We start from the raw sequence: 25,877 nt of genomic DNA on the forward strand, positions 1-25,877 counted from the left end.
CTATAATTCATTAATAAATCTTTTCTAAACTTAACCCAGTTATCCCTTCTTTTATCTAATCCTATCTTTATTTATTCTTCTTTGTCTTTATTCATAAATCTGCATACCTGAAATTATTTCCTGATTGTATTCTTTTTTCTTATAAGTGAATAGTTTCTCTATTTACCTGGCATCCATCCAAGAGCAAATTATTATTATCTCCTTCTCCTAGAGTTTTCCTGTTCAAAGCATTGAACAATGTTATATTCTGACCGATTGGCTTAAGTCTCCAGCTTTTAGACGTGAAATTTATCAATGAAGAAAGAGAACAACACAGTGGTGAGTGAATTTGTTTTCCAAGGCTTTTCCAGCTTTCATGAACACAAGCTTACTCTATTTGTTGTATTTTTTATATTGTACCTTCTAACCCTGACTGGCAATGTCATCATTGTGACAGTTATCAGCATTGATCATCACCTTCACACTCCCATGTACTTTTTTCTTAGTATGCTTTCAACTTCAGAAACACTGTATACATTGGTTATTGTACCACAGATGCTCTCTAACCTTATAGGACAAAGCCAACCTATCTCCTTGGCTGGATGTGCTACCCAGATGTTCTTTTTTATCACTTTGGCCATCAACAACTGCTTTCTACTCACAGCAATGGGGTATGACCGCTATGTGGCCATCTGCAAACCCTTGAGGTACATGGTCATCATGAATAAGAAGGTGTGTGCCCAGTTGGTATGGGGAGCCTGCAGCATTGGGCTTCTTGTGGCCATAATTCAGATTTCCTCTGTGTTTAGGTTGCCTTTTTGTGATAGAGTGGTGGCTCATTATTTCTGTGACATCCACCCAGTTATGAAACTCTCCTGTGCTGACACAAATCTACATGACATAATTAATTTTATTATCAGCTCACTTGTTATTGTGGTGCCTATGTGTTTGGTCATCATATCCTACATCTGTATCATCTCCACCATCCTCAAGATTGCCTCAACTGAAGGCCGAAAGAAGGCTTTTGCAACTTGTGCTTCTCACCTCACTGTGGTCATTGTCCACTATGGCTGTGCCTCTATTGCCTACCTCAAACCCAAGTCAGAGAATACCAGGGATCAGGATCAGCTGATCTCAATGACCTACACTGTTTTTACTCCTCTTCTTAATCCTGTGGTGTACACTCTGAGAAACAAGGAAGTCAAGGATGCTCTTCGCCATGCTATTGGCAAAAAACTTCTTGCCTATAATCTTAGATAGTTGGACATAAAGCCTGTCATACTCTTGGTATTTTTGTAATCTGAAAACAATTTTGATATTTTTTTTCCTGCATGTATCTGTTTTATTTTCCCATTATCATTTGTTGAAGAGATGATATTTACCTTATTGTATATTCTTGCCTCCTTTTTCATAGATTAGTTGACCATATAAGGGTGGTTTTATTTCTGGGTTCTCTATTCTGTTCTATTAATCAACGTGTTAGTTTTTATGCCAATAATATGCTGTTTTGATTACTCTAGCTTTGTAGTATAGTTTGATATTGGGTAACATGATAGCTCCAACTTGTTCAAGATTGCTATGGCTATTCATGGTTTTATATGGCTTCATATAAATTTTAGAATTATTTGTTCTAGTTCTTTGAAAAAATGCTATTGTTAGTTTGATAGAGATTGTATTAAATTTGTAGATTGCTTTGGATAATATGGACATTTTAACAATGTTAATTCTTTCTATTCATGGGCATGGTGTATACTTTCATTTATTTTTATCTTCTTTTTTTCTTCATTGTCTTATGCTTTTCTAAGTACAGGGTTTTTACCTCATTTTTAGACTTATCGCTAGGTATCTTTTGTGTATGCAATTAAAAAAGGGGGGTTGTTTTCTTCATTTTTCTTACTGATAGTTTGTTATTGATGTATAAAATTGTAACCAGTTTTCAAATATTAATTTTGTGTCCTGCTAGACAACTTTCTTACATCATTACAAGAATAAACTCAAAATAGTTTAAAGACTAAAATGTATATACTCATACTATAACTTATAGAAGAAAACATAGGTAATAAACTCTCTGACATAGCTCTTGATAATGTTTTTTTGACAATACCTTACTAGCAAGGGAAACAAAAGGAAAAATTAACAAATGAGACTACATCAACCTGAAACATTTTTGCATAGCAAAGGAAATCATCAACAAAATGAAAAGACAACCTACTGAATGAAAAAAAATATTTGTCAGTGATATATCTGATGAGATTAAGTTCAAAAATACATAAAAACTCATACAACATAACAGCAAAAACAAAAACAACAACAAAACAAGCAATTCAATTTAAAAAATAAGCCCTGGCCGGTTGGCTCAGCGGTAGAGCGTCGACCTGGCATGCGGGGGACCCGGGTTCGATTCCCGGACAGGGCACATAGGAGAAGCACCCATTTGCTTCTCCACCCCCACCCCCTCCTTCCTCTCTGTCTCTCTCTTCCCCTCCCGCAGCCAAGGCTCCATTGGAGCAAAGATGGCCCGGGCGCTGGGGATGGCTCCTTGGCCTCTGCCCCAGGCGCTAGAGTGGCTCTGGTCGCGGCAGAGCGACACCCCAGAGGGGCAGAGCATCGCCCCCTGGTGGGCAGAGCGTGGCCCCTGGTGGGCGTGCCAGGTGGATCCCGGTTGGGCGCATGCGGGAGTCTGTCTGACTGTCTCTCCCCGTTTCCAGCTTCAGAAAAATACAAAAAAAAATAGATTTTGAGTAGATATCTCTCCAAAGAAGACATACAGATGATCAATAAACATATGAAAAGGTGCTCAATGTCAATAAGCATAAGAGAAATGCAAATCAAAACCACAATTAGATCACCTCACATTTGTTAGAGTGGTTATTATAAACCAACCAACAAACAAGAAGTGCTGATGAAAGTATGAATAAAAGGGAATCTTCATGCATTGTGGGTGGGTCTACAAATGGTGCAGTCTTTATGCAAAAACAGTGTGGAGTTTCCTCAAAAATTAAAACTAGAATTACCTAATAACCCAGCAATTACACTTTTGTGTATTTATCTGAAGAAATTCAACACTAAGTTGAAAAGGTGTATGCATTCCTATGTTCACCGAAGCATTATTTACGATAGCTAAGATATGGAAGCAACCAAGTGCCCATCAACAGATAAGTAAATAAAAATGTGGTACATATATACAATTAATTATTACTCAGCCATAAAAAAATGAAATATTATTATTTGTAAAATGAATTTAGGGGGTATTATGCTAAGCAAACTAAGTCAGAGAGAGAAAGACAAATAATATATAATTTCACTTGTATGTGGAAACTAAAAATAGTTATACAAACAAAAGAGAAACTTATAGACACAGGAAACAAACTAATAGTGGTCAGACAGGAAGAAAGTTGGTGAGCTGGGTGAAAAAATGTGAAAAGACTAAAAGTAGAAATTGACAGTTACAAAATAGTCACTGGGCTATAAAGAACAGCATAGATAATATAGTCAAATATTCTAATAACTATGTATGACATCAGACAAGTATTAGCCTTATCAGAGAGAATTACTTCATAAGTTATATAAATGTCTTACTACTATGCTATATACCTGAAACTAATATAATATTGCATGTCAACTGTAATTGAAAATTAAAAAAAAATTGTCCTCTACCAATGGAGAGTTGCAAGATTTGGTGTTAAAGTTCTGTTATACAGTTTCCCTGACTTGAATTTTATTTTTATCACTCTCCTAAACCCTTTTCTTAATCTCATAGGTTGCCATTTTTGTTGAAGCTCATATTAGAGGTATTTCCTTGGTGAGTTTTGTATATTTACATGTTGGCAAGTAACTTGTCACATCCAGCATCTGAATTTCACTGCAGTTATATATGCTTACTATGGAGTATTGTGTAAGTTATTCTACATGTGAAGATAGTTAATCCTATCTCTCAACAATTTTGGCTGTCTCAGATTTGAAAATTAGCCTATGGTTTTCATTCTGCCCTATGTGGAACCTAAGCTGTGGTGTCCATGTCTTGCCTTTACCATCTTCATTTCTATATCAATGGACCCATTTTCTGTGAAAAATTGGGTGCCTACTTTAAACTTACAGTTTAAACACTTGTCTAAACAAGTCTCGGGACTTCCCAATTCTTACTGTTATTGCTTTCTAAAGGGGAAAGTTGTACTAATTTGTGAAAAACATTTAAGACTTTAAAATTATTTGGTTTAAGTAAAAATGAGGCAGAACTTGCCAAATGGCTGCACATAAAGGGCTGATGTTTAAAAAAATACAAATAATAATCTGTATCTGCCACCCACTATCCTTTTTCTGTTTAAAGATAGTCCAAACTTGCATTGAAAGATGTGTTGAAAGTGTGTGTCAAACAAAAGACTTGGGAATCCTTGTTCATGGAAGGGCCAAGAAGGAAAGTATTCATGTTCATTGAAATAATAAAATATTTGATTCATCAGAACAGCTATCTTCAAGAAAACAACCTGAGAATGAATGTAATGAGGACCATTAAGGAAGTTTTTCTTTGCCTGTATCTGGGTTCCCTAAGAACACTTGAATCTTTTTTGGGACAGGTTCAAGGGAAACACATTTATGACCTTACTTCTAGTAAAGCCCTTTTGAGATCCTGTCTATGAGTGTCTTGTTCACTATAGTAATCCATTCTTAAAAGCCTCCCCCAGCAGTGGCACCTTTTTTATAGATTTTTGAAATTGTGTACACAGAATCCTTTATGACTTCCCATAGCTGGACAGGTCTTTTGTCCCCCAAACAGAAAGCAATGTGTTACCTTGAATTCCTATAGTTTGATGCTGCAGAAAATTTTGGTGTGATTCACCCAAAGTAATATTTGCAACAATAAAGAATAAATATTAAAGGCCTACTTCTTGCCTTTTTTTCATGCAGTTTACACCATCTTAACAGAGCCAGAAAAAATATGCAATGCATTTACTTTTAAAGAGAATGTGAGTGATTTCTATTAAACATTAATTATGCCTGAAGAGAGTTAGGTTTAAGCTCACATTTTGGGCTTAGTCACCACAGAGCCACCCACATCTTGGACTTAGTCACCACAGAGCCATTATCTTTCTAAGTCAGGGCCTGTCAGGAGGTTGCCACTGTAACATAAGACATCTGACATCTTCATTAGGAAGAGCACCCTTCAAAGACACATCTCATATCTCCCCAAAAAGGGTTGTTTTACATCAAAACGCCTTCCAAAGGAAGCCTGTTCTTATCTCAGAATAATCTTTGCCTATACCCCCACAGAGTACCCTTTTCTCATGCCCTTCCTCTCCATGAGCCTTTCATCCATCTTGAGACAGACTGCCACTTGACACAGACATGGACTGGGACATAAAAAGATGGGAGTGGAGGCCAGGCCTTGAAAGTGACCACAGAGTTCCCAATGTACAATGCGTACTCTCATATTTTGTTGACAAAGAGATGCAGCTCATTGTTCTGCTATAGGAGAAGAGGCTGTAAGGGCAGGTGAGGTCTGTGAAAGCTTTCTGGCACAGTGTGAAGTTCTTCAGTGGCTTCTTCATTCTGAAAATCAGAGACACAAAGGCTACAGCTGATTCTTCAGAGGGGAAAAACACCATTCTTTGCAAGGATGTGAAGAGGAGAAAATGTGACTAAAATTCTGTCCATTTTCTTGTTTGATGTGCTCTCACTATAGACCATAGGCTGCCTCCTGACAGAGTATAAATAGCATGCTGGAGCTTGCAAGTTACTTATAAGTGCATTAATCTCAATGAGGGTATAAGAAAAATATTAGCATTTAAAACAAGAATTAAAGATGTCCTGTATCAACACCTACTCCTATCTTCTTTGCAGATTTGATCTATATAGAACAGCAAACACCAATAATAGAAAATAAAACACAGCTGATTCATTCAGTGTAATGTATAAAGTATGTAATGCCTCACATTCTCCCCTTAGTGACTATGTTCTGAGATATTTCTCTTTAGACACTTGTGGCTGAGTTTAGACATAATTATAATGGCTCTTCCTGAACCATGGCTTGGCTATGCTTGGCTACATTATAACCTAATGTTATAATGTAAAGTCTTAGGAATAAAACAGTGTACAAACCAACATGATCCTTTTTCATGTCCTCAATGTTTCTCCACTCCCATTTTGCAGCTCTTGTGTGCTAGTTCAGGAGTTATTTCCCACTGCTTGTTTCCCTATTGCTGCTATGTTAGTATCATAAAATATTACTTAACATTGACTTATTTCCTTTTAAGGCCCATGAGAAAAGAGGGCTTAGTCATTATGAAATCGGCTATTTTCTCTTGATTAGAAAAGCAAATTTAGCAAATATTGTGGTGTGCAAATAAATGAGAGAATAATGACTAACTAAATCAAGGGAGACATAGCCTAGAAGTATTATGAAGTTCTGAATTGAGTTAGTTTTGCTTTATGGTAGAAAATGGAAAAAGAGCATGAATTCCCATTTTAAGAGAGAGAAAGAGAACTTCAACCAGTACAACAGGTATTAGGAAGATGGGAAAGTAAACCATAAATGTATATTGTGTGATCTAATTATCTCCCTGTGTGTGATCTGTGGTCTTGTCAGTATACAAACCTGGGATAAAATAGCAAAACAGCATGGTTAGCCAGACAGTGGTGCTTTGAAAAACTTACTACTGATTGTAATGTGATAGAGCAGTGGGTGTCTCAAGCTTGAGAAGATGAAATTGTGCTTATTTGCAGTAATAAAAAGAGAAAAAAGGGTGCCTGAACATTAAAACTTTTTACTGTTAATAAAAACTAACTTTCTGTAACATTTAGATACACAAAGTACATTTTACATTTAACCAATCTTACTTAAATTCATAACAGCTTCTGCAAGATTTATGTAATTTTTATCTTCATTTCATAGATGAAGAAACTGAGGCTTAGCGTTCACAGACTTCACAAAGGCAATTCAGTTTGTTTGGAAGAAACTGGTTCTCTGACTTAAGATCTAAGATTCTTTTAGGGTTTCATATTTTCCCACCATTTGACCAAAACTAAAATATTGAAAAGAATCAAAGAGTAAACAGCTCAACCTCTGTAATAACCTCTCTTTTCCTAGTAAAAGTTGCACATCTTTTCTTTTTCTCCCTGGTGAGAGGTGATAGTACTCCCATGTATTAAGCAAAACCAGATCTTCATTTCTTAGCCCTGGAGTTTCCTTAAGTCAGGCATTTCCTTACTCATCAGCAACTGTGATTGTTTTAAAAAATATGTTGAAAAATAATTCTTCTCTCCTTGATTGAAGGCTACTTGCTTCTAATCAATAGAATACAAAAGAACTAAAGTATGTGATTTCTAAGATTAGATTATGAAAAAACTGACCTTTCTGTCGGGTCTTTTCTCTCTCTATGTTGGATCACTTATTGGAGAAGCCACCTGCCATGTTGTGGGTTGCTTTATAGAGAGGCCCACAAGGCAAAGATTAAAGGTAAGCCTCTGCCCGATAGCCACTGGGAAACAAGGTCTCAATCCAACAGCCGGTAATAAATGGAATCCTGACGATTACTGTGTGAGTAAGCTTAGAAGCAAGGTCTTCCTGACTTGAGCCTTTGGATGAAACTTGGACTGAGAATTGTTCCTTTAAGTTCTTTCCTGATTTCTGACCCAGTAATAAAAAGAGAAAAAAGGGTGCCTGAACATTAAAACTTTTTACTGTTAATAAAAACTAAGTTTCTGTAACATTTAGATATCACAGAATGTTATATCTAAACATTGATAATAAATGTTTGCTGTTTGAAGTTGCTAGGTTTTGAGGTAATTTGTCATGTGGCAGTAGATAACATATACTATCCTCTATTCACATCTTTCTCAAACAAGAGCAGTAATGACAGCAAAAGGCTTTGTACCGCAGTTCCCCTAGCACTTGGAGGAAACTTCCTATCAAAGCTCAATGCCTATGTGACGATGTTGTACCTCTTGAGAGAATGGTGAGAAACAGAGCATCCAGGAAAAGGTTCTCCATCATGTTTCCTGTGGATCTTCAGGAGTAGTGGTAGGGATAACTAATCATAACAATGAAGAGATGCTCACTGTTTGGTATCTTATATCGAGCTTTTAGGGGCACAGCCTTTGTTCCAGCAACAGAAGACAAATGGGAAACATTAACTGAATCAACATATGGTTTAGAAAAACAAACTTGTTTACTTTTTGGTCTATTGTTTTTGTTGTAGGGTCTTCTTGCTGAGCTGTCCTGTTAATGTTCCACTCAAGGAAAAAGGCTCTTAATTAATTAATTTATATTTAAATTATTGGGGTGACATTGGTTAGTAACATTGTATAGGATTTAGGTGCACATTTCTATGATGCATGATCTGTGGATTTTTTTTTAATTTTTTTTTTTTTTTTGTATTTTTCTGAAGCTGTAAATGGGGAGGCATTCAGACAGACTCCCGCATGTGCCCAACCGAGATCCACCCGGCACGCCCACCAGGGGGCGATGCTCTGCCCATCCGGGGCGTCGCTTCTGTTTTGACCAGAGCCACTCTAGCGCCTGAGGCAGAGGCCATGGAGCCATCCCCAGCGCCCGGGCCATCCTTGCTCCAATGGAGCCTCGGCTACAGGAGGGGAAGAGAGAGACAGAGAGGAAGGAGAGTAGGAGGGGTGGAGAAGCAGATGGGCGCTTCTCCTGTGTACCCTGGCCGGGAATCAAACCCGGGACCTCTGCACGCCAGGCCGACACTTTAACACTGAGCCAACCGGCCAGGGCTGATCTGTGGATTTTATTGTGTGCCCACCACCCAAAGTCAAATCATCTTCCATCACTACGTATTTGACTCCCTTTGCACTTTCCTCTCACTCCCCTTCTCTCTGGTAACCACCATACTGTTATCTGTGTCAGTGAGTTTTTGTTTGCTTGTTTGTTTTTTCTTGTTTGTTTATTTGTTACTTTCAGTTCTATACCCCATGTATTTGTGAAATCATATGGCTCTTAACTTTTTGTGTATGATATTTTGCTTAGCATGATATTCTCAAGGTCAATCCATGTTGCTGCAAATAGCAGTATTTCATCTCTTCTTACGGCTGAGAAATATTCCATTATTCATGTTTACCATATCTTCTTTATCCAATCATCTATCAAAGGACACTTCAGTTATTTCTATGTCTTGGCCATTTATTACCTAATATGTTTAAGAAAATTATGGCAGTTAATTGTTAATTCTATAAGATGAGCATATTTGTGGAGCTAGCTACTGGTGGAATCATTTCTCTCCATGTTTAGAAGCTGGGATATGTCCAGTAGAATAAATAAGCACATTTACTGATCTATGTGGCTGTGGACTTCAAAATAGTGTGAGATAGAGACTCCTTGGCTCGAAGCAGAGTGGAAACCTAACTTTGTGGTCTTGAGGATGAAATTGCAAGGTTGTCTGTAAAGAAACTCCTGAATGTTGGATTTAAGATGAAGCCCTATATCTGAAAATAAGATATCAGCTAGGAAATTAAGAACTCAACAAAAGGGTCTGTGAAGATGGATAGCTGAGCCAATCTCAAGAGGGCATAGAAGATTACAGGTACTTGAATACAGGGAACAAGCTAGTTATGTTATCATCTAAATTTATGATTTACAAACATATTTATAAACATTTTATTCTGATATTTTTTCCTTTGTCTTCAATAAAAAACCTTTTGTAAGTTGCTGTATCAGATTTTCCATTATTATTCATTACACATTTGAAGACTTTAAATTCAAGAACATAGAGGCCATGTATATTCCCCCCACACACACCTTACTTCTCTCCAGTATCTATTACTATAATTAACTTATAGTAAGAGCACTAAAACTACTAATAGAATAAACTAACCCAAGTTGATGAGAAGAACTCAAAAAATTTTGTAAGTTAAGTCTCTAGTTGCAAACAAAAAAAGCCATTATAATTAGTTGTAGTAGCCTATTTCTACTTAGCTATGGTGTGCAATAATCCAGTTTTTTAAATGGCAAACATTTATTTAGTTCATAATTTGGGTTTAGTGATTCTTTTGGTTTCAGAGGGTGATTAACAGCAAGTCAGTTAGTTTTTGAATAATATCATATGAGTCAGGGTTGAGATGATGGGAATTAAAGTATTTTAAGGTCTTTGTCTTGCTTGTGTAATTTCAGATTGGCCTAAATCAATCTTGATTTCTCTTTTTAAATTTTAGAACTCTATTTATAGTGACTTATAACATGAAAAATTTCCTAAGGAATATTTTAAATCATTTTTTACAGTGTATTTTGCATAAAAGAAAATAAATAAGTTATTTTCTATAAAACATCTTCCTTTAGTTTAATATATTGCAATTAAAGATTACATTGTAAGTTAATTTTATTAAAGTCTTAATAATATTTATAATACATATCTAAAAGAATTTTGACTTACCCACATTTAATAATTGCTCTACATTATTGAAAAAATAATTATTAGAAATAAATATTAATTAATAATAATTAAGAATAAAATTTATGGAGAAATTCAAATGGCAGTTTAAAAACCACACTGCTCAGAAACATAAATCAAATCATTAGATATTTTGTATATTTCTGAAATAGTAAAAAGTAGTTAAATTTCAATATTTTAATGCATTTATTTATCTATTTATTTTTAATTTAGTGGGATGACATGGCTCACCAAACCATACAGGTTTTAAGTGTACAACTCATGTAACACCATCTACCTACCACATCATGTACCCTCCGCCCCAAGTAAGGTCCCTTTTCATCTGTATTTCCCTCTTTTTGCTCTTCTGCTCATACTTCCAGCCCCCCTTTCCCTCTGGCTATCGCCACTCTGTTGTCTGTACATATGTGTTATATTTTTTGGCTTTGATGATTTAATTTGTATTTAGAATTTATATATTAAAATAGCCACAACACACACACACACACACACATTTTATAAATAATATTTGTGCTTAGTTTCTAAGTATTTATTTTTCAGTGTTCAATTAAGTGCTGATATCTTGTGTTATAGAATATTATACAATCAATATAAATAAAATTTAAAAATAGAAAAATGTAAATTTAAAATAACACCCTATATTTATAATACAGATAGATGTATTAATTTCTAAACAAGTAAAAAAATAACATGCATGTACTCAATAGAGTGTTGACCTCTGAGGAAGGAAGAAGTAAGAAAAGGGGAAGGATGGGTGTGAGTGTCTGATTGTATCCATAAATGTTATTACTTTAAACAAAGATACAAAAGAATTATGACAAATTGGCATGGCAAATGCATGGTAATTGATATATAATTTTATAACTTTTTTATTTTGTAAATTCAAATTTTTCACAATTATTATTTTTAAATATAATCATTAGATAGATTCTGAGTGATCGTATTTTTTTTGCTCCTCATTAACATGTTATATTTCAACATGAATGTTCATTATGGTCCATAACTAACCAGAGACTTATTATAGTTATAAAGGAAATAAATGTATGACTAAGGAAAAACAACATGTAAAATGGTATAACGGTCAAAACCACCAACTTGTTTTGCAGTGATAAACTCTTGGAGTGGTTAAGTCATGAGAAGGCACTCTTATTTCCACTATCAGACTTTCTCAATTGATTTCTACTGTAGCTTATACTTCAAAGAAACATTGTCAGGAAATGGAAGACTTCCCTCCACCCCTGGCTTCCATTTCTAAGCCAGCAGCTGATCTTCATAATATATAATTTCAATGCCTGACCTGTGGTGGCACAGTGGATAAAGCGTCGACCTGGAAATGCTGAGGTTGCTGGTTCAAAACCCTGGGCTTGCCTGGTCAAGGCACATATGGGAGTTGATGCTTCCAGCTCCTCCCCCCTTCTCTCTCTATGTTTCTCTCTCCCCCCCTCTCTCCTCTCTAAAAATGAATAAATAAAATTAAAAAAAACTTTTAAAAAAAAATATAATTTCAAGAGCTGACAACACAGATCGTAAATGTCAAAGAGTCTGTACCCTCATAAAGATATAGAGCCTGTTTCCTTGTCTGACATGTTCAAGTTTCTTCAGGTGAAAATAGGAAGTGGGAGGTTATATGAGACAAGGCAATAACAGCAGGTGAAAAGAGAGATCAAGGAGTTAAGAAGCATTCTTCTTTATATTTATGTATATTTATCATCTAAATTTGACTCTTGTTAATTAGAAAACAAAATTTGTCCTTGAAAGAGGGTAAGAAGCATAGTGGTGAATTTTTCCCCTTACTAGGACCTCTGCAATCCTTGAGTATAATTTCAGTTCTTATTATTCTCCTAGAAGAGAGGCATCAAGTCAGGTAGGTACTTAGTCTAGTTGGGTAAAATCTCCAACCTAGAAAAACCGGCAGAGGCCCTGAGCAGTGGCTCAATGGATAAAGCATTGGCCTGGAGTATGGACATCCTGGATTTGATCCCAGTTAGGACACACAGGAGAAGCTACTATCTGCTTCTCTCCCACTCCCTCTCCCCCTTCTCTCCCTCTTCCCCTCCTGCAGCCAGTGGGTCAATTGGTTTGAGCCCCAGGCACTGAGGATAGCTGAGTTTGTCTGAGAGCATCAGTCTTTGGTGCTAAAAATAGCTCAGTACTTAAGTATCAGCCTCAGATGGGGTTGCTGGATGGATCCTGGTCAGGGTATATGTGAGAGCTTGCCTTATCATCTCCCATCCTCTCACTTAAAAACAAAAACAAAACAGAAAGAGACAAGGGTGTTTTTGAAAAGGGCAGAAAGTTGAGGTGGAGAAAAGAAGAAGTGGTGGAAAAATAGAGAAAGTATTTTTTGAATCTCAGGGATTCCTAGGGCCAGAGAAAGGAGAGTTGTCTTGGTTACTAGATGGGGATACTGTTACCTCTAGTTTAAGAGAATGAGAAGTGGTTGAGGCCTTTTGGTTCTACATACTCTATGAAGCCTAGTAGCACCTGCATTTCTAGACAAAATGGGCTCATAAACAGTGTTCCTTTGCTGTGAATGGGCATAACATATAGTTACAGTGGGCATTTGAACCATGGCAGAGGTGGGTTAATGGGACATATTTTTCAAGTTATTTTTTGATAAAAGAAGAAATTCTTACCACATAATATGCTATTTCTTTATGAGAGGCTCTACCTGAAGGAGGCCTGTGTGTCCTGCTAAGAGCTGTTGCTTTATAGAATATATTGGGTTTCTGTCCCTTTCCAGATCTGGGACAAAAATCTTAGGGGCATGCTCTTCTTTTGTTATCTCTGCCATAATGCCCAACCTATACCATCTGGAGTCACAGGCACATCTAACTCAAATGGTAGCCCTATTTGGGGGATGCTTAGAGCTTTAATCTGCTTTCCTAGTATTCTGCCTTCTCAAAGGTGACTTGTTATTCTAATCCCCACTCCTACAAATGACCTTTCTTTCTCTGGCAGTATAAAAGGTAGAGACACTGTCACATGGGGAAGAAAAATTCTTCAAAATTCTGAAATCCCTACGAAAACTATATCTCTCTTTACTCATATGTATCCTTCTATCTGAAGCAGATGGGATATTTTCAATAACAAAATTCCCTTTGAGGCCACTTTGTGTCACAATGTTGAATTGAGCTCCAACTTTTTCAAACCTTCTGGATAATACAGGTCATTGTTTGGAGTGGGACACAAAAACTGTGTGCATAAGAAGTAGCCTGACTTTTGGTGGCTGTCTGGAAACACAGAACAGAAGAGAAGGTATAGAGGGAGGTTGAACAATATGGATAGATGATGATCTATAAAGAAAGTGAGAGGATGCCATCAGAGCAATGGCTGTGTGAAAGATACTCCTGATCTCTCTTCTTGAAATTTCAACGACTTGAACAACTATAACACAATGAAGAAATTTCAGCTGGGCTCACAGGCATGCCTGAAAGATCCATGCACCAAATGGATTAAAGGTGGGAAGGGTTAGAAAAGGGGTGAAAAACAAAATGCATTCACAGTGGGCTCTGAACAGGAGACAAATCCAGAGTGTCTGGGATTTTTTTCTCTACCCAAGTATGAGGAGGAGGGAAGCTCAGGCTATTTGGGTTTTGTCTGAGGAGTACAGAGAGGAGGAAAACCTGGGGTGACTGGGTTCTTTCTACCAAGAGAAGCAGTGAGGTAAAGGGGCAAAAGGGTAGAAACTAAAACAAAGTGGCCAGAGCATAGGTTCATGGCCAGTGTTCCTGCAGTCTGCCTGTAGCTTGCACTTGGCAGAGACAGATAAAACTAAAGTGTGCCCATCCCTAGCCTCTCAGATCCTGCCTCCCTCACCTTACGGTAAGGAGAGTGGCATAAACAAACCCCACAGTTAGCTCTTCAGAGCCACTCTCACCCCTAAAGAACAGGGATACTCTATGTCTGATCTCTGAATCTATTGAGATATTGGGAGGAGTACCCAGAAGCCTGAGATTGCCATTGCTAGAGCTGTACAGCTAAAGCTGTAAAGCCCTCACAACATGTCCCATCAACCCACATGGCACTGCCTACATCATTACAGTCACAACATACCAGTGGAGGACAGCCCAGGAAATTCGCAGAGATAAAACTTATAATACAGCAACAACTACAGAAAGAAACCTCTCAAAACCAAAATATATTTTACCTTTTTATTCCTTTTTGTTCTTATAAATTTTTTCTTCTTTGAATTTTATTTTCTTTAATTTTCATGTTATTATTATTATTATTATTATGAGTATTTTGTTTGTTTTTGATATCTTTTGGTTTTTATTTTTTTGGTAGTTTTCTTTTTTACTTGTCATAATTTTTAAAATTTTTATATTTTTACTGTATTCTTTTATTTTAATTGTTAATTTTTAGTTGCTTTTCTGTTAGAGTTCTGAACAATACCTCTTTCAATGCCATCAAAAAGGAAGAAATCAAAAACCATCGCTACACAAGACAGAGTTGTTATTCAGAAAAAAAAATCTCTATAAAAAAATCTTAATCACATGGAAACCTTGGAGTTAAATGATAGAGAATTCAAAACTGAAGTTCTGAAAATACTCAACAAGATGCGAGAAAACACCAAAAGGCATCTTAATGAGCTCAGCAAAGACACTGAAATATTTTAAAAAGATAAAAAGCTCAATACATGAATGGAAGACTGAAGCAGCAAGCTTAGTTAATAAAACAAGCCACATAGAGGAAAGAATCAGTGACATCAAAGACAGGCAACAAGAGAGGCTACAGAGAGAAGGGGAGAAAGATTCATGAATTTAAAAAAAACTAAGAGAGCTCTACAAGAGTTGTCTCACACCATTAGAAAAAGCAATATAAGAATAGTGGATATATTACAAGAAGAAGAGAGGGAGAAGGGAATGTGGAGCCTATTCAAACAATGTATGAGAATTTTTTATGCCTATGAAAAGTGTTAGAGCCTCAAATTCAAGAAGCAAACAGAATGCTGAGTTACCACAACCAAAACAGACTTTAACCAAGACACATTGTAATAAAATTGTCAAAAAATCAAACACAAAGAAAGAATCTTCAAGGCAGCTAGGGAAAAGAGGAACATAATTTATAAAGAAAGGTCCATCAGATATCATCAGACTTCTCAGCAAGAGAGTGAACACAAACATTCAAAGAACAGATGGAGAAGAATTACCAGCCAAGAATAGTATACCATCAAAGTCATTCTTCAAATTACACATATATATACATATATATATATATTTTGCAGAAATACAGAAGCTGAGGGAATTTAACACAGAAAAAAAACTCACTGCAGAAAATACTCAAGGGGGTAATTAGACCAGACACAAAGAACAACAACAACAACAACAAAAAAAAATCAAAACTAAGTAACAGCTCCAACAAGGTCACAATAAAAACAAGGATAATCTGTGACAACAATAACATAAAAGGGGAGAAGATAAAGTTTTGCAGTAGCAAAGAAGAATGGAATGCAGAAGCACTCATAAGACAAAGGACTTCTGTGCATATGAACATTTTTCTCTTAATAACCTAATGGTAAACAACCACAAAAAGGCACTACTAAACTACACAGTTAAGAAATGAAGAAACAGGGGAAACAAGTATGAAAAACAACAGAACAAAACCAATAGACAGAAACAAAAAACAGAAGAACCAAACAAGACACAGAGCTACCAGAAAACAAAACATAAAATGGCTATAGGAAATCCTCAAGTGTCAATAATTACCCTAATATAAATGGATTGAACTCACCAACAAAGAGGCACAGATTAGTATTTTGGATCAAAAAGCAAAACCTAACCATATGCTGCCTTCAAGAGACACATCTAAGCTGCAAGGACAAAAGTAATTTAAAGTGAAAGGTTAGAAAACAATTCTTCAGGCAAATAATATCCAAAGAAAGCAGTTGTAGCCATACTCATACCTGACAATGCTAACTTCAACACAGCAAAGGTAACCAGAGACAAAGATGGATATTTTATAATGATAAAGGGGACATCATATCAAAAAGACAACATTTCTTAATACGTATGCACCAAACCAGGGAGCACCGAAATATATAGGCAATCTACTAACTGATCTAAAAACAGAAATAGACGAAAACACAATCATACTTGGAGAACTCAGCACACCATTGACAGGTTAAGATAGATTATCCAAACAGAAAAATCAATAAAAAAATATTGGCCTTAAAGAATACACTGGACCAAATGGACATAATAGATATTGAGGGGAGACCTTATCCCAAAACAGCAGATTACACATTTTTCTCTAGTGTGCATAAAACATTCTCAAAGATAGACTGTATGTTGGGCCACAAAACTATCATCAACAAACTCAGGAATATTGAGTTTATTATTCCTGATTATACTAAGCATATCTTATGATGATAAGGTTTTGAAATTAGAATTCAACTAAGGCAGTGGCATAGTAAATAGAGTGTTGAACTGGGATGTGGAGGATGCAGGTTCAAAACCTAAGGTTTCTGGCTTGAGCACAAGCTCATCTGGCTTGAGCATGGGCTCACCAGCTTGAGCACAGGAAGGCTGGTTTGAGCGTGGAATAATAGACATTACCCATGGTCTCCAGTTTGAGCCCAAATGTCACTGGCTTAAAGCCCAAGGTTGCTGGCTTGAGCCCAAATTTGTTGGCTTGTGCAAGGGGTCATTCACTCTGCTGTAGGCCCCTGGTCAAGGCACATATAAGAAAGCAGTCAATGAACAACTAAGGTGCTTCAAGGAAGAACTGATGCTTCTCATCTCTCTCCCTTCCTGTCTGTCCCTCTCTCTGACTCTCTCTCTGTCAAAAACTAACCAACAAACAAACACCCTGAATAGCTAAAGGAATCTTGAGGAAAAACAATAAAACTGGAGTTATCACACTACCTGACTTCAAATTATACTAGAGAACCACAATAATCAAAACAGCATGGTATTGGCAGAAAAACAGACATACAGACCTATGGAACAGAATCAAGAACCCAGAAATAAAACCACATATATATGAACAAATAATCTTCAACAAAGGAGCTAAAAACACACAATAAGATAAAGAAAGCTTCTTTAATAAATGATGCTGGGAAAATTGAAAAGCCACATGCAAAAGAATGAAACTTGACTGTTTGTCCCCTGCACAAAAATTAATTCAAAATGAATCATATACCATGCATGGAGCTGAGGGTCCTTGGTTCAAATGTCAGTTCTTTAATAAATTCTATGTGACTCTCAGCCAGCAGTTTACTTTTTCATTTCTTTACACACTAATTATTAAATTCACTGTCTCTCAAATGCTGTCCAGCCTCTTATGGCTAAACCCTTCAATTTCTCTTTTTTACAAGACACCCATTTTTTATTTGTTTTATTTTGCATTGGGCATATTTTTGTTATTATGGTCATCGACAAGTGCAATTGATCATAGCTATGGGTTAGTAACTATACATAATGCCCTGGTTTCTATTGTCATTTTTTAAGTATTGCCTTTTTTTTCTTCTCCTAAAGAATTCTTGATTACCTTCAATATGACTTTTTCTGCTATTCAGACAGAATATTCATGCACCATACACTTCCTGATTCTTTATCCTAATTTAGTTCTAATTGATGATCTTGTTGCTACCAACTTCAATTGGCAGAGAAGCGTACCAAACTTTAGAGATAACTACTTCTTTTAATTATCTAGAAACTTATACCCATTTTTTTGTTTCAAATGAGCTCCTTGTTTTTATTTTTTTGGAGGGGTGCATGGTGGTAAGAATCAGAAACTATTCAATATGAGGTTGGTAAACACTGCTGATAACTTTCCATCTCTTAGAACAAAATTCACAGGAACTGTTGATTAAACAAATCTTTTTCCATTCTTTCTTGTTAGGATAAAGTGGCTCAATAGTGTAAGATGGCTGGTTTTATTTTAGTAGGAGTTCCCTTCTATTTGTTTATGTTGCTTAAAAGAGTTAAATGTTAAGTGTTGATAGTATAATAAATACAGCATGCTTATAGGAAGAGTTATCACAGGAGTATAAATTAGAAAAGAGGTTTATAAGAAAATTATACTAATTAATGCATATCAGAAGAGTGTAATATAGATTACACTTTTACAGAAAGTGTTAAAGTGTTGCTATTATAGATAGATAAAAAATAGATGATAGGTAGATAGATAGAAAGATAGGTAGATAGATAGATAAATAGATAGATGGTAGATAGAATGCTTATCAGATTAAGACCTTAAGTTTACTACCTTTATGATAGTAAACTTTTTATTATTTCCTACTGGAATTATGTATTTTTAAAAGTTTAGTTTTTTTGGCAAATAAATTTTTGCCATCTTAAATAACACATTATCATTTTTTAATATGCCCCCTCCCTTATTCCTGTAGCAATTTGCTACAAAATAACTTGCTGGAATTTTGATTGAAATTGAGATGAATCCATAGAGCAAAATCCAAATTGAGAAACAGTTTTCAACATTCCTGACCAATACTCCTCACAGCTCTCAAAGTCATCACAAACAAGAGTCAGAGAAAATGTCATAACCAAGAGGAAGCTAAGAAGACATAATGACTACATATACTGAGATGTTTTATTTAGGATCTTGGCATAGAAAAACAATAGTAGGTAAATAATAATATATTAGCATTGGTTCATTAATTGTGACAAATATACCAAATCCATTTGATATTAATAAATAGGTAAAACTATTTTTAGGATATATAATAGGGTAGTTCAATTTTTAATTTTTTGAGGAACCACCATACTTTCTTCCATAATTTTACATTCCCACCAACAGTGAATGAGAAGTTTCTTTTTCTCCACAGCCCCTCCAACACTTGTTATTACCTGTCTTGTAGATAATAGCTAATCTAACAGGTGTGAGGTGGTATCTCATTGTAGTTTTTTTTTTTTTTTTTTTTTTAAACAGGACAGAGAGAGAGTCAGAGAGAGGGATAGATAGGGACAGACAGGAATGGAGAGAGATGAGAAGCATCAATCATCAGTTTTTCATTGCAACACCTTAGTTGTTCATTGATTGCTTTCTCATATGTGCCTTGACCAGGGGGCTACAGCAGAGTGAGTGACCCCTTGCTCGAGCCAGCAACCTTGGGTCCAAGCTGGGAGCCTTGCTCAAACCAGATGAACCCAGGCTCAAGCTGGTGACCTCAGGGTCTCGAACCTGGGTCTTCCGCATCCCAGTCCTTTGCTCTATCCACTGCGCCACCGCCTGGTCAGGCTCTCATTGTAGTTTTGATTTGCATTTCTCTAATAGCTAATGAAGATGAGCATCTTTTCATATAATTGTTGGCCATTTGTATTTCTTCCTGGGAGAAGTGTCTGTTCATGTCCTCTTCCCATTTTTTTATTGGGTTGTTTGCTTGCTTGTTGCTGAGTTTTTTGAGTTCTTTGTATATTTTGGATATTAGGCCCTTATTTGAGCTGTTGTTTGAAAATATCATCTCCAATTTAGTTGGTTGTCTGTTTGTTTTGTTGTCAGTTTTTCTTGCTGTGCAAAAGCTTCTTAGTCTGATGTGGTCCCATTCATTTATCTTTGCCTTCACTTTTCTTGCCTTAGGGGTCAAATTCATAGAGTGCTCTTTATAACCAAAGTTCATGAGTTTAGTACCTATGTTTTCTTCTATGTAATTTATTGTTTCAGGTCTTATATTTAGGTCTTTTATCCATTTTGAATTAATTTTAGTACAAGAAGATAAACTGTAGTGGAGTTTCATTCCTTTGCATGTGACTTTCCAGTTTTCCTAGCACCATTTGTTGAAGAGGCTTTCTTTTCTCTATTGTGTGTTGTTGGCCCCTTTATCATAAATTATTTTACCATATATATGTGGTTTTATTTCTGGTCTTTCTATTCTGTTCCATTGGTCTGTCTATTTTTCTGCCAGTACCATGCTGTTTTGATTATCGTGGCTCTATAATATAATTTGAAGTCAGGTATTGTAATGCCCCCAGCTTTGTTCTTTTTCCTTAGGATTGCTTTGGCTACTCGGGGTTTTTTATAGTTTCATATAAACCTGATGATTTTTTTGTTCCATTTCTTTAAAAAAAGACATTGGAATTTTGATAGGAATTGCATTAAATTTGTATATCGCTTTGGGTGATATAGTTATTTTGACTATATTCTTCCTATCCAAGAACAAGGAATACTTTTTCATTTCATTGTATCTTTTTTGATTTCCCTTAACAATGGTTTGTAGTCTTCATTATATAGGTTTTTTACATTCTTTGTTATGTTTATTCCTAGGTATGTTTTGTTGTTGCAACCATGAAGGGGATTATTTTTTTTTTAGTTCGTTTTCTGAGTTTTTATTGTTGGCATATAGAAAGGCAAACGACTTTTGTATATTAATTTTGTATCCTGAGACCTTACTGTATTGGTTTATTGTTTCCAGTAGTCTTTTTGTGGAATCTTTGGGGTTTTCGATGTATAAGATCATATCATCTGCAAAAGTGAAAACTTTACTTCTTCTTTCCCAATATGAATACCTTTTATTTCTTTATCTTGTCTGATTGCTCTGACTAGAACTTCCAGCACTATGTTGAATAAGAGTGAAGAGAGTGGACAACCTTGTCTTGTTTCTGATTTTAGAGGAAAAGTCCTCAGTTGTATGCCATTTAATATGATGTTAGCTGATGTTTTATCATAAATGGCATTTATTATGTTGAGATATTTTCCTTATATACCCATTTTGTTAAGTGTTTTAAACATAAAATGGTGTTGTATTTTATCGAATACCTTTCCTATTGATAGAATCATATGGTTTTTGTTTTTTGTTTTGTTAATATAGTGTATTATGTTAACCGTTTTACATATGTGGAACCATCCTTGTGATTCTGAGGTCAATCCCACTTGATCATAAGAATTATTTTTTAATGTATTGTTGCATTTTATTTGCTAGTATGTTGTTTAGTATTTTAGCATCTGTATTCAATAGAGATATTAGTTTATAGTTTTCGTTTTTTGTGTTGTTTTTACCAGGTTTTGGTATGAGGGTTCTGTTGGCCTTATAAAATGTGTTTGGGAGTATTGCTTCTTCAATTTTTTGGAAGACTTTGAGTAGAATAGAGACCAAGTCTTCTTTGAATGTTTGATATAATTCACTAGTATAGCCATCTGATCCTGGTCTTTTATTTTGGGGGAGGTTTTTTAATAGTTGTTTCTATTTCCTCCCTGCTTATGGGTTATTTAGGCTTTCTGCTTCTTCGTGGCTCAGTCTAGGAAAATTGTATTGTTCTAAGAATTTGTCCATTTCTTCCAGATTGTTAAATTTTGTGGCATATAGTTTTTCATAGTATTCTACAATAATTCTTTGTATATTTATGATATCTGTGGTGATTTCTCCTCTTTCATTTTGGATTTTGTTTATATGAGTGCTTTCTCTTTTTTCCTTAGTGAATCTTGCAAAGGCTTTGCCAATTTTTTTGATCTTTTCAAAGAACCAGCTCCTTGTTTTATTAACTTTTTCTATAGTTTTTCTGTTCCCTATTTTGTTTATTTCTGCTCTGATTCTTATTACTTTCTTTCTTCTGCTGGTTTTAGGTTGCCTTTGTTCTTCTTTTCCAAGTTCTTTAAGATGTAAATTTAAGTGGTTTACTTGGGCTCTCTCTTGTTTGTTTATATAGGCCAGTAGAGATATGACCTTCCCTCTTCTTACTGCATTTGCTGCATCCCAGAGATTCTGATTAGTCATATTGTTATTTTCATTTGTCTGTATGTAACTTTTGATCTCTGCTTTTATTTCTTCTTGATCCACTCATTTTTAAAAAGTACATGTTTAGTTTCCACATTTTTGTTTGTTTACTTCTGTTTTGCAGTTGAATTCTAGTTTCAAGGCTTTATAATCAGAGAATATGGTTAGTATAATTTCAATCTTTCTGAATCTGTTGATGTTATTTTTGTGGCCCAACATACTGTCAATTCTTGAGGATGTTCCATGTATACTAGAGAAAAATGTATACTCTGGAACTTTGGGGTAAAATGTCCTGAAGATGTCTATTATATCCAATTGTTCTAGTGTTTCATTTCAATATTTCTTTATTGATTTTCTGTTTGAATGAATGATCTGGAGGCATCAGCGGTATATTGAGGTCTCCAAGTATGATTGTATTTTTGTCAGTTTTTGTATTTAGATCAGGTAGTAGCTGTCTTATATATTTTGATGCTCCTTGGTTTGGTGCATATATATTAAGAAATGAAGCCCTGGCCGGTTGGCTCAGTGGTAGAGCATCGGCCTGGTGTGCAGAAGTCCCGGATTCGATTCCCAGCCAGGGCACACAGGAGAGGCACCCATCTGTCTCTCCACCCCTCCCCCTTTCCTTCCTCTCTGTCTCTCTCTTCCCCTCCCGCAGCGAGGCTCCATTGGAGCAAGGATGGCCCGGGCGCTGGGGATGGCTCCTTGGCCTCTGCCCCAGGCACTAGAGTGGCTCTGGTTGCGGCAGAGCGACGCCCCGGAGGGGCAGAGCATCACCCCCTGGGCGTGCCAGGTGGATCCCAGTTGGGTGCATGCAGCAGTCTGTTTCTGGCTTCAGAAAAATACAAAAAAAAAAAAAGAAAAAAGAAAAAAGAAAAAAAAATATTATGTCTTGATTCAATGTTCCCTTTATCATTATGAAATGACCATTTTTGTCTCTGATTACCCTTGCTGTCTTGTAGTCAGCAATGTTGAATATGAGTATTGCTACACCTGCTTTTTTTTTTTTGATATTTGCTTTACAGTATTGTTTTCTAGCCTTTCACTTTGAATTTGTTTTTATCCATGTAGCTTAAATGTGTTTCTTGTAGGCAGCATACAGTTGGATTTTCTTTTTTAATCCATTCTGCTACTCTGTGTCTTTTTATTGGTGAGTTCAATCCATTTACATTTACTGTAATTATTGATATTGAGGGTTTCCTATTGCCATTTTATATATTGCTTCCTGATAGTTTTGTATCTTGTTTGATTTTTCTTTTTTGTTTTTCTATCATTTGTTTTTGTTTGGTTGTAATCCATACTTTTTTCCTCTGTTACTTCTTTTTTCAAGCTATGTGCTTCTGTGGTGGTTTTTTCAGGGATGGTTACCATTAAATAATAGAAAGAATATATATCATGTTCACTGTAGTACATTATCTCATGAGTGTTTCTGCACTCCATCCTCCTTTGCTACTGATAATCTTTGTCCCCTTTTTTTGTTGTCACAGATTAATCTTGTTTTTATTGTGATCTTGATGGAGCTTTTACTTGTAGTTTTTTTGTTGTTATTTTCTTTGTATCTGGTCGGAAAACCCCTTTTAGTATTTCCTGAAGTGGGGGTTTTCTGATGATAAATCCTCTCATCTTTTCTATATCTGTGAATGTTTTTTATTTCTCCTTCATATTTGTAGGATAGCTTTATGGGTATAGTATTCTTGGCTGAAAATTTCTCTATTTCAGAACTTTAAATATTGGGGTCCACTCTCTTCTAGCTTGTATAGTTTCTGCTGAGAAGTCTGATGATAAACTAATGGGTCTTCCTTTATATGTTGTATTCTTCTTTTCCCTGACTGCCTTGAGAATTTTTTCTTTGTCATTGGTTTGTGCCAATTTCATTATGAAGTGACTTGGAATAGGTTTGTTAGGGTTAAGATAACTTGGTGTTCTGTTTGTTTCTTGAATTTGAAGCTTTAGTTCTTTCCACAGGCTTGGGAAGTTCTCATTTATTATTTGTTTGAATATGTTCTCCATTTCATTTTCTCTCTCTTCTCCTTCTGATATACCCATTATTCTTATGTTGCTCTTTCTGATGGAGTCAGACAATTCCTGTAGGGCTTTCTCATTTTATTAGTTCTTGAGTCTCTCTCTTCTTCTCTCTGTAGTGCCTCTAGTTGCCTGTCTTCTATGTCACTAATTCTCTCCTCTATCTGGCCTGTTCTATTAGCTAAGCTTGTTACCTCATTTTTCAGTTCATGAATTGAGTTTTTCATCTCTGTTTGATTCATTTTCATAGTTTCAATTTCCTTGGTGATGTACTCTTTCTGTTTATTGAATTGTTTTTTGAGTTTCCTAAACTGCCTTTCTGTGCTTTTTTGTATATCCCTGAGTATTTTTAGAACTTCAATTTTAAATTCTTTGTCATTTAACTCCAAGGTTTCCAAGCTATTGAAATTTTTTTCTATACATTTTTTTTATTTATCTGAGCTATATCTCTGTGATTTGTATCCATGATATTCAATTTCTTTTTTCTTAATGGCACTTGAGAGTGGTATTGTTAATAAGGCTAATAAGAGTTGATAAAAATAAAAAATAAAATAAAATAAATATTTTTTTTAGAAAATACAGTGAAAAACTAAAAATTCTATTGTTCTAAGTGAAACAAAACCTATATAGAATGGAGGGCCTGACTTGGGGGGAAGTGACAAAGAAGCATAAAATGAGGTAAGAGCCTACAAATGCTTCAAGGAAAAAATTTAAATTAAGAATAAAATAATTTATTTGTAAATTATGGTTGAATGAGAGATATAATGAAAGAGAAAAGAAGAAAAAAAAAAGAAAAAATACGTTTAAAAAAATGAAAATTTTATTGTATTAAGTGGAACAAAAACTACCTAGAATGGAGAGCCAGAGTTGGGGGAAATGCTAATGATGTGAAAAGCAAAGTAAAAAGCACACAAAATGCCACATAGAAAAAAATTGAATCCAGAATAATATATATTTTTTTGTAATTGAGGATCAAATAAGAGAAAAAATGAAACCAAAAGAGAGAGAGAGAGAGAAAAAAAAGAAAAAGAAAAGGAGAGTTGAGTATTTTGGAATGTAACCCTCATAGAAAAAAAAGAATGGAAAATGTAACACCTGTGATTAATGAAGTTTAAAATAAAAAGAAAAGAATGAAATGGAAAGAGGATAAAATGACCAAGGTGGAAGAAAAAAAGATAAAAATAAAAGAAAAAATGGAAAAAGTTATACTTTGGATTTTTTCTGGTTTTGAGAGGTTATCTTCTTCCCTTTTCTTCTTTCTCTCTTTTTGGCCAGTGGCACTGTACCCCAGGTTCTGCCTTTGTGGCACTCTGAGGTAGAGATTTGCAGTTGATGTGTCATTATGGTGATGACATAAAACTAGGCCTTAGTCCCATTGGTAGGCAGGGCTTGTTAGCATTTGCAGGTTTTGACAATGGAAGAATCTGTTTTCCCAAAGTCTCTCCACAGATCTTGCCTTCCTGAACCAGCAGCCTGGGGACCCAACTGTGAAGTTGCCTCACCACTGCCTGGAGAGCAAGAGGTTCTAAGAGCTGCCAAATCACCCCTCTATCCCCACTCAATGCAGGGTTCTGGGTAAGGCTTTGCCAGCCTGAGCCGCCAGCATAATCAGGCAGGGCTGGGAGCTGATTGCTTTTCAGGTGTCTTTCTATGAGCCTCCAGGCATGTCTAGTATGCCTCAGCTCTCTACGGATCTACTCTTCCCAGGCTTTTTGCACTTTGTAACCTGTATCTGCTGGTAGGAAGATGTCCCAGTCACTGCTTGTGGAGCAAGAGGTCTTAAAAACTGCCAAGTCCCTCTCCCA

The 25,877-nt window shown here is 35.7% G+C and overlaps 1 protein-coding gene across 1 annotated transcript; it reads left to right on the forward strand.

Moving 5' to 3' along the window:
• Positions 1–294: 294 nt before the first annotated feature.
• Positions 295–1,346, forward strand: LOC136323344 (olfactory receptor 10J1-like). The gene has a single exon (XM_066255175.1). It carries the CDS (start codon positions 295–297, stop codon positions 1,237–1,239), a length of 945 nt encoding a protein of 314 aa, XP_066111272.1. The 3' UTR covers positions 1,240–1,346.
• Positions 1,347–25,877: the final 24,531 nt, after the last annotated feature.

The sequence above is a fragment of the Saccopteryx bilineata genome, chromosome 2, assembly GCF_036850765.1.
Source record: "Saccopteryx bilineata isolate mSacBil1 chromosome 2, mSacBil1_pri_phased_curated, whole genome shotgun sequence".
Taxonomy (NCBI): domain Eukaryota; kingdom Metazoa; phylum Chordata; class Mammalia; order Chiroptera; family Emballonuridae; genus Saccopteryx; species Saccopteryx bilineata.